The sequence below is a fragment of the Babylonia areolata genome, chromosome 21 (assembly GCF_041734735.1).
Source record: "Babylonia areolata isolate BAREFJ2019XMU chromosome 21, ASM4173473v1, whole genome shotgun sequence".
NCBI lineage: Eukaryota > Metazoa > Mollusca > Gastropoda > Neogastropoda > Buccinidae > Babylonia > Babylonia areolata.
This window is the reverse complement of record NC_134896.1, coordinates 3,619,931-3,630,101: the sequence shown is the minus strand read 5'-3', so window position 1 is coordinate 3,630,101 and position 10,171 is coordinate 3,619,931. Positions and strand designations below refer to the sequence as shown.

The 10,171-nt window shown below is 45.4% G+C and overlaps 1 protein-coding gene across 1 annotated transcript in view; it reads right to left on the bottom strand.

Moving 5' to 3' along the window:
* Nucleotides 1–231: 231 nt before the first annotated feature.
* Nucleotides 232–10,171, bottom strand: part of LOC143296217 (BCL11 transcription factor A-like) — an 87,001-nt gene continuing 77,061 nt past the window's right edge. The window contains 2 exon segments of the mRNA XM_076608036.1: nucleotides 232–387; nucleotides 3,456–3,639. Coding sequence (XP_076464151.1) covers nucleotides 232–387; nucleotides 3,456–3,639 — 340 coding nt within the window.

Genomic DNA, 10,171 nt, shown 5'->3' with positions numbered 1-10,171 from the left:
ACACACACACACACATCAGCAACAACACCGGCACAGCACTGTGACAACCGAACACACACATCCACCAACCACAAAAAAAAAAAAAAAATCTCAGTGAACTTTGAATAATGATTTCCACTGCCAATAACCAAGGTCTGGGCATCATCATCAGCGGCGCGGTGTGTTGGGGGAAACGGTGATACTGACACCGCTGCCGTCAGACAAAAACAGCCGAGAAAAAACAAAAGAAGGTTACGTCATATTGACTTGGGTGTGGTCGCGCCGTGTCAGACCTGTTTGTGTGTGGAAGATGTGCTGAACTGGGTGAGGGGGCCAGGGAGAGCAGAACGGGGGTGGAGGGAAGCGACACAGCATCTGATCCTCACAGACTTCAACACCCTCCTGTAGCTGGCGCCACATTGATCAGTGCGGGTCAGGTTTCAGTGAAACGTTCAGTTTGTGAAGAAGAGTTCCACGCTGTCGTGGCGAGAGCTGTGTTTTCTGCCTGTCTGTCTGTCTGCTCCCTCGTCTGTCCTTCTGGTCTGTTGTCTTTCTTTTTATGTGTTTGTCAGTTTCTTTCTCTGTCTCTCTCCCCTGCCCCCCCCCCCCCCCCCCCTCCCCCCTCTCAGCTTAATAACATGAAGGCCTATTTACAGACTACAAAGTATCAAGTTGTTGAAACGACACGATCAAGGCCAGATGACACGGGTGTTACATATCAAGTCCCTTCTTTGTACGACTGGTTTCGGTCAAGTATGGTTGGTTGTGGCGGGGAATCGTTATTTCTGAAAGATTTTATACTTTAAATCCTGGTGAGTCTTTTGCTTCGACAGGTTATCCTGAGCTGTCGCACTGATGTGGGAAATACGATGACACGAGTGGACACAGATGGTTTGTTCTCTTTGCTTGAGCTTTATGCATATGTGGGAACCCCGGAATATGTGTACCCCCATCAATCAAAACAATAAATAGCATCCCCGCTTCAGAAAATTCTGTGCTTGAAATTTCCTCTTTTCTATTGCTCTCCTTATTTTTCCCCTTTTTCTTCCTTCACTGTTGTCGCCCTTTTCTGCCTTCCCAGTCCATCTCCCGCTATCCTTTTCCCCTTTCTGTTTCAAGTTTGTTTGTTTGTTTGTTTTCCGAGAAAACCTTGATACTTTTTTCTCTTTTCCGAAGTCAGTGATGTACTATCTGTGCTGTTTTGCTCTGGCGAATAGGCGGTAACATTGTAAAAAAACTGGGATAGACACTAGCTGTCCATTATGCAGTGTTATTTACCGATATGGTCTTTTTAATGTATTTTTGTTTGTCTTTGAAGTAATGGTATTTCCTTTTTTTACGGTTTCATTGTAGTCTGGGGATGATAAAGGAAGCGGAAGGGCTGACGTAATCAGAATGGCTTTGTCTTACTTGCCCAAAAGCCCTAAACAGTCAGGATAGTGTGTCATGAATTGTGTTTTGTTGGGTTATCGTATTGTTGTTGTTTTTTATGTGACAGGTTTTGTTTTTAACGCGGTTGGACATTAATTTGTGTAGTTGGCAGTCCTGGTAAGGCCCTGTGGACATTAATTTGTGTAGTTGGCAGCCCTGGTAAGTCCTGTGCGGTCTGCTGGACTATAAGCAACAATAATTGTCATAATATTTCTAATGAAACGATGTTTGACGTCAGAACAGTGCTTGGGCACAAGGCTGAATGAGGTCAAGAACGTGTGCGTGGCGTGTTGTGTCAGCAAGTGGTATTCTCATCTGGAAACTGAGCAGTGATGGTTTTATTCATTGTGCAACAGCTTTAAAACTGGTTTTGATTCAACACCTTTAACAGTTGCTAGGAACAGGAGACATCTTTAACAGGTCTTTTACATAGATTTGTTTTAAAACTCGCTTGTGAGATTCAGACTTGGAGTAAATGTTATGAATGCACACATATACCGGTGTGATTTTGCTTTGGTACATATTAAATATGTACAGTTACTACAGTTTTAATGTATTTGAATATTCGTGTGTGTGTGAGTGTGCAAGCGCGCGAGCGGGTATATGCCATTTTATACCTGGGTATATTCTGGACGTGGTATATTTTAGCCTGGTACACCGGGATGTGTGTTCGCGATGCTCTCCTGTCAGCTGATGCTGATTAAGGATCATGGTGACCATTTGTGAACTTGTCAAGCTGACAGATTTTTTGTTGGAAATGCATGGTTATTCTTTTTAGCGCGCGCGCGCGCGCGTGTGTGTGTGTGTGTGTGTGCGAGAGAGAGAGAGAGAGAGAGAGAGAGAGAGAGAGAGTTAGTTTCCAGCAACATGTTCTGGCGTTCCTTGTTAGGCATACGAGGATGGAAATGGTAAGCTGAACACATAAAACGTGTGATCACGATCACATACCTACACTATCCCAGTCGGTGTTGCACATGGTAAGTTGAACACATCACTTGACGTGTGATCACGATCACATACCTACACTATCCCAGTCGGTGTTGCACATGGTAAGTTGAACACATCACTTGACGTGTGATCACGATCACATACCTACACTATCCCAGTTGGTGTTGCACGTTCAGCTGATAAACTGACTCTCTCAGGCAATGTGTGTGTCGTTCAGTTTAATTATCTTCGGAAATCGTAAGCTAACATTTATTTTAATTTAATGTAGCTGTTTCTAGAAATTGCTTATTAATGTAAAGAAATGAAACGATTAGTGCTTTATTATGAAAGTGATCTTTTAACAACAAAAAAAAGTATTTGTGAAGATGTGTGTGTGTGTGTGTGTGTGTGTGTGTGTGTGTGTGTGTGTGTCCAGCAGTGCTTTTGCAATTTCTGAAGATTGTACGTATTTGGTTTGCACTTTAATTTTTAACAAACAAAACCTCGCACTTACGCACACGTGCACGCATACACGCGCAACCACACACGCGCGCACACACACGAAAAACATAACCTCTCTCTCTCTCTCTCTCTCCCATGCACACAAAAGCCACACGCTGAGTACAGAGAAATGGACAGAGGTGTTTATTGAGGTCATCCAAATATTGTAGAGTAGAACGAACAGTCCATTCCATAGAGAACCAAAACACGAGGAGTAGTCCAAACAAGAAAACGTCAAATACATCAGTAAGCACAAAAAGAAAAAAGAAAGAAAGAAAGAAAAAAGAAAAAAAAAAAAAGTGCGCAAAAAGCTCCACACCCCTCAAAACAAAACCCGTGAAATTGTGAAATAAAGTGGAAAAAAAAGAAAAAAAGAAAAAAAGAATTCTTAACTAAGCTATATATTTTTAAATAGATTTTTTATGCGAAGTACTGGGTTTGGAATAACACAAAAAGTTATCACCTAAAACAAAACTATCTATCTATATATCTATGGTGTATGTGTGTGTGTGTGTGTGTGAGGAGGGGGTGGAGGATAAGAGAGGGAAGGAAGAAGGTAGGGGTGGGGTGAAAACTAAAGGACAGAGGACGTCGGTGGTAAAAACAACGAAAACCACTGACTGGGCGAAGACCGGAAGGACACAAGCTGCAGACACGGCTGTTGACTTCCCCATTCCCCACGCCCTGAATCCCTCACACCTGGCACACCATTCACACTTCCCCATTCCCCACGCCCTGAATCCCTCACACCTGGCACACCATTCACACTTCCCCATTCCCCACGCCCTGAATCCCTCACACCTGGCACACCATTCACACTTCCCAACCTCTTCAGCCTGTCACTTTGGCTTTAAAGTGTTGAAATCAAAAGGGTTAAAGGACCCATAGCCTTTTATAGCCATGAGGCCCAGTCATCTCCTGTCAGGTTCCTTTTATAGCCATGAGGCCCAGTCATCTGTCAGGTTCCTTTCATAGCCATGAGGCCCAGTCATCTCCTGTCAGGTTCCTTTTATAGCCATGAGGCCCAGTCATCTCCTGTCAGGGATAGCCATGAGGCCCAGTCATGTCCTGTCAGGTTCCTTTTATAGCCATGAGGCCCAGTCATGTCCTGTCAGGTTCCTTTTATAGCCATGAGGCCCAGTCATCTGTCAGGTTCCTTTTATAGCCATGAGGCCCAGTCATCTCCTGTCAGGGATAGCCATGAGGCCCAGTCATCTCCTGTCAGGGATAGCCATGAGGCCCAGTCATGTCCTGTCAGGTTCCTTTTATAGCCATGAGGCCCAGTCATCTGTCAGGTTCCTTTCATAGCCATGAGGCCCAGTCATCTGTCAGGGATAGCCATGAGGCCCACTCATCTGTCAGGTTCCTGTTATAGCCATGAGGCCCAGTCATCTGTCAGGTTCCTTTCACAGCCATGAGGCCCAGTCATCTGTCAGGTTCCTTTCATAGCCATGAGGCCCAGTCATCTGTCAGGTTCCTTTCATAGCCATGAGGCCCAGTCATCTGTCAGGTTCCTTTTATAGCCATGAGGCCCAGTCATCTGTCAGGTTCCTTTTATAGCCATGAGGCCCAGTCATCTGTCAGGTTCCTTTCATAGCCATGAGGCCCAGTCATCTGTCAGGTTCCTTTCATAGCCATGAGGCCCAGTCATCTGTCAGGTTCCTTTCATAGCCATGAGGCCCAGTCATCTGTCAGGTTCCTTTCATAGCCATGAGGCCCAGTCATCTGTCAGGTTCCTTTTATAGCCATGAGGCCCAGTCATCTGTCAGGTTCCTTTTATAGCCATGAGGCCCAGTCATCTGTCAGGTTCCTTTCATAGCCATGAGGCCCAGTCATCTGTCAGGTTCCTTTCATAGCCATGAGGCCCAGTCATCTCCTGTCAGGTTCCTTTCATAGCCATGAGGCCCAGTCATCTGTCAGGTTCCTTTTATAGCCATGAGGCCCAGTCATCTGTCAGGCTGGTTCCTTTTATAGCCATGAGGCCCAGTCATCTGTCAGGTTCCTTTCACAGCTGGGCGGAGTGAGGAAAATCGGGATCAAGGGCCTTCCCCCTAGGACACACCACCATGCCGAAACGGGACAGAGTGAGGACACACCACCTTGCCGAAACGGGACAGAGTGAGGACACACCACCTTGCCGAAACGGGACAGAGTGAGGACACACCACCTTGCCGAAACGGGACAGAGTGAGGACACACCACTATGCCGAAACGGGATGGAGTGAGGACACACCACCATGCCGAAACGGGACAGAGTGAGGACACACCACCATGCCGAAACGGGACAGAGTGAGGACACACCACCATGCCGAAACGGGACAGAGTGAGGACACACCACCATGCCGAAACGGGACGGAGTGAGGACACACCACCTTGCCGAAACGGGACAGAGTGAGGACACACCACCTTGCCGAAACGGGACAGAGTGAGGAGAATCGGGATCAAGGGCCTTTCCCCCAGGACACACCACCATGCCGAAACGGGACAGAGTGAGGACACACCACTATGCCGAAACGGGACAGAGTGAGGACACACCACCATGCCGAAACGGGACAGAGCGAGGGAAATCGGGATCAAGGACCTGTCCCCCAGGACACACCACCATGCCGAAACGGGGCCTCCAACCCTGATCACAAAGGAACAGTTTAAACAAAATTTCAACAGAAACTTTTACAACTGCAAAGGAAAAAAACACCACGTCGGAGATTATGACGAGAGAGCTAGGGGAAAAGGGGTTCAGTCTAGCCGGGGGTGAGGGGGAGAGAGAGAGAGAGAGAGAGGGAAGAGAAGTGATGTGTGTGTGTGTGTGCGCGCGCGCGTGTGTGCGTGTGTGTGTGTGTGAGGGGGAGAGCTGCGACCGTGTATTTATTTTTAACATAATGCTTACACTTACAATACCGTGACAGACCAACCTGGTAAAAAAAAAAAAAAAAAAAAATCAGCCACAACAAAATGAAACGTTGAAATGTTAATACACTCTTCTTCAACTTCCACACCAACATCATTATGGCACTCACAAAATCATTCCACGTAAAATACGAACAATACGCAACCAAGTCATAGGCTTTGAAGTACATGAGGGAGAAGGGGAGAGAAATGTGTGAGCAGTGTGTGTGTTGGGTAGACAGACAACCCAAAGTGCAACAAAGCAAAACATCCACACAACGAACTGATACAGTGCTGATAACGCTTTCCATACACACACACACACACACACACAGAACCGCCATAAAAAAAAAACACATACATTACTATGCAGACATCGGGGTAGAAAATAACATGAAACTGAAATGGGTGGGTGGGGAGACTGTGTGTGTGTGTGTGTGTGTGTGTGTGTGTGAGAGAGAGAAGGGGAGAGGGGTGTTAATGGAGAAACAATGTAGATTCACGTGGAAGGGAGAGGGGTGAGGGGGAAGAGGGGGTGGGGAGAGGGAGGGCTTGCGCTTGCAAGCTGATTTTTAATTTTTGTGAATGTTTATTATGCACTCATACATGTATGGACGCAACATGCCACGTCACACACACACACACACACACACACACACTTTCTTTAAAGAACACTACATAGCTCAACCGCCACCTCAATGTTTATTTTTAATATCTCTACAGTACAGATAAACATGAAAATGAAATGAAATAAAGGGTTGATCGGCATTAGTGAAACTTTGGAGTAGAAAAATACGCTCGGCATTGGTACTGTGAAAAAAAAGAAGAAATAAATATATGAAAAAAAACCCATAAATCGTTGAAAGGTATTTTTATATGTAAAAAAAAGAAAAGAAAAGAAAAAAAAAAGACAATTTCATGACAGAGCAAGTGAACCACTAGTTAAGTCGTGTGTTCTTTCCACCGACACACACACACACACACACACACACACACGAACGCACGCACACACACACACACACACACACACACAGCATGAAAGCGGACGGTTGGTCGGAAGGTTAGGCATGAACGTGATAGGAGGAGATAACCTCCATCAGGCGAAAATCGGCACTGAAGTCAACATCATCATTACACGTACATGTCATTCATGATGATGATTGATTAGTATTAGTATTATGCAGCCATGCAGAATATGAACAGGGAGGAGGAGGGGGGGGGGGGTGAGGGGGGGGAAAGACGGGAAACCACACGGCAGGTTGGGTGGGGGAAGGGTTGGAGTGGAGGGGGAGGGTGTTTCTCATCCCCCCCCCCTCTCCGCCCCCCGCCCCCACCCCTCCTCCCGACTACATCAGCGCTCCTGTGTGCTTGAACGTCACATGAATGCGCCGGTTATATGGCAGTGCAGGGACTGTTAGTATTATTATCATTATCATTATTATTATTATCCTCATCATTATTATGAACGGTTTCATTATCAACAAGCGCGAGTTTCCCTGTCGTGTATCAGTTCATCGTGGACTGCTGGCAGGAGATGTGTCCGGTCTTCCAACGGTTAAAACGGACATTATTCTGCCCCACCATCACTCAGTCAGCCCCGAAACGTGTTACTGCTAACATCACGGCGGGATGTGTGCTTCTCTTGCCGGCAATGTGTAGCCCTGACTGATTCCTGCAGGACTCTCAGCAACGTTCGTTACAACTGTCCGCACACTCCCGCAGAACGATCTGCAAGTCTTTCTGAATGACAGTATTCGTGGGCAGGTGCTTAATTAACCTACCATTGGACACACACACACACACACACACACACACACACACACACAAAAGACCGTCTAATAACACTTGTAGTGGATAGACGTTAAACTGAAAATCTGTCACACAGAGAAGTGGGGAGGGAGAATGATGACACACACACAGACAACCAAGGCAGATAGCGTACAGTTGGTGACGAACAAGGGGTAACAAAGCAGACTGCCACCTCCCTGGCAAACAGAAACCCACGGCGGAATCGTTCAGTCTGTCTCTCTCTCCCCTCTTCCCTACAGGGCAGTCTGATAGGAGTCAATGTAAAACCAGATGTTGTAACCTTCCATAATTCAACACATCACCTGTCACCGTTATCACTACACAATTAATTATGCACTGAGAATGCTGGATTCTCTCTGGACTGTCTTTCTCGCAGAACTAAGAATTAATAATAATAACACTTCATAACCTTTTATCGCGCCCTCAGGAATTTTGACAAAAAAAAGGCTCTCAGCAATTATCACCAATAAAAAAAAAAAAAAAAAAAAAAAAAAATCAATGTTTCTTTGAAATACCGTTTATGTACAACGAACATCCTGGTCTGCTGTTGTTTGCCAGTAGTACGTCTGTCACGTATACCGTCTGCTTCATGTGATATCTATACCCTTTCTGCGGGAGATAAAATGTCAGAGGCAAAACAGTAAAAAGGTTAGTGATAAACAACAACAACAACAACAACAAAACAACAACAAACAAAACAAAAAAAATGAAATAAACGGTTTTCGCTGCTATACCAATGTACAGCGGTTGTTGTGCACAAGTGGAGACGGAGAACGCCAACAGTGCAGGACTATGGCACACGGTTTGAATTCTACCAGCCTTGGACTGACCATCGTCTGACACCAGTGACAGACCGACTGGCCTCAGTGCAAGGAGGTCAACAGACTTTCCCAACAGTCCTGAAAGATATTACTTTGAAGAGTGCTGATAGGGGTGGGGGGAGGTAGAGAGAGAGAAGGGGGCAGGGGTGTCGAAATGTACAACTTGACTTTCTTTTTAGTTTTTATCTTTTCTCTTTCTTTTTTTTTTTTAGCATCATCTTGTTTTGAAAAGTGTTTCGTTGCACAGATTTACAAAGAAAGCAAACGAGGGGAGATATGGCAACATGATTCAAAAGTTTCCAATTCAAAATTAAAATACAAAAACTATTGAAGCGACTTGTTTAAAAGACAACAAGAAACAAACATCCGTGGCTTGACCTTGGATATGGATGGGTGGGCGGGGGTGATGAGGGGGGAAATGGAGGGGTGGTGAGGGGGGGGGGGGGGGCAGGACACTCCCGTCTTCCTGCAGAGGGTGTGGACATGGATGGGTGGGGGTGATGAGGGGGGAAATGGAGGGGTGGTGAGGGGGGGAGGGTGTGGACATGGATGGCACACGGAAAGAAAGATGCAAGGGGTGGTGGGGGTGGGGGTGGTTATGGCACTTCAGGCAGGCAGGTCAGTTACAGGTAATGTGTGAATGAAGGAACATCCTGTGATTCTACAACAAATCACGGGGCACCCACTCTGGACCACTCAGGGAAGATAAAGCAGAGCATCATCACGACATGCACGCCAGGTGGATATCTATGGCGGGGGGAAATGCTGTCTACATAGGACCATCGCCTTCATGTTCAGTTCGTGTTTTTCGCCTTTTATTCAATGTAACCGCTGCTATATATTACGTGTGTATTATGTTATATTACTATGTAGAGTTGGGTTGTTGTTTTTTTTTGGTGTTTTTTATAACCTTTTTTGTGGTTTAAGAAGGGTTTTTGGTCTTTATTGCATTATGTTCAAAACGAACAATTGTTTCATATTTCATTCAGTCTATTCCCAATGAACATTTATTCAAATACATTTAATTCTGTTCATATTGAACACAATAGTTCATTCTGTTCCTATCAGGTTGTCTGTCAATAGATGTGACGGCTTCAAACCACTGTTCCTGGTCCTGTCTGTTTCAACTTCATTTCATTCTGCGTGTCAGGAACTGCCTTCACGACAACCAGAAAGTGGGATGCTGCAGAATGTCGTCCTGTTCACAGTCAGCATTCAAACACTTGAATCAGAAAACTGCCTGCATCCCATCGCTGTTTGCAGGCACTGAGGTTCCCAGCCCGCTGACGCTGAAAGCTTTCCCCATGAAGTTCATCGGCTGATGCTGGCACTTGCTGTCTTTGATGTGTTAACCGATAGGAATCATTAGTTGGTGTGCTGTACCCGATTCACACTTCAGGCATTAACATCACCATTCTATCGTCTGTAAAATATAACCACAGCGTTAGTTTCATAGATGGTTTCAGAACGTTCAGGATGATCTATATATGCTACACCAGATCTGCTTAAAAATAAGGAGCAGAAACCTGACCTTCATAATCATAATAATAATAATAAAAAAAATATATATATATATATACCGCCCTTGTCAGACCTGAAGAGCCTTTTATAGGTTTGTGTAAAACATTAACATGAATGGAAATAGAAAGATTAAACAAAACAAACAGATGAGTACACTAGAATATAATACAACACAGAAGGGTAGGTGTAAAGGGACCACTATAATCATGTGTTGTCGCTCAGATCAACGACCTGCACACAAACACACAGGGAGAGTCCGCTGCCCCGACTGGAAACGAAAAAGGGACACAACTCGTG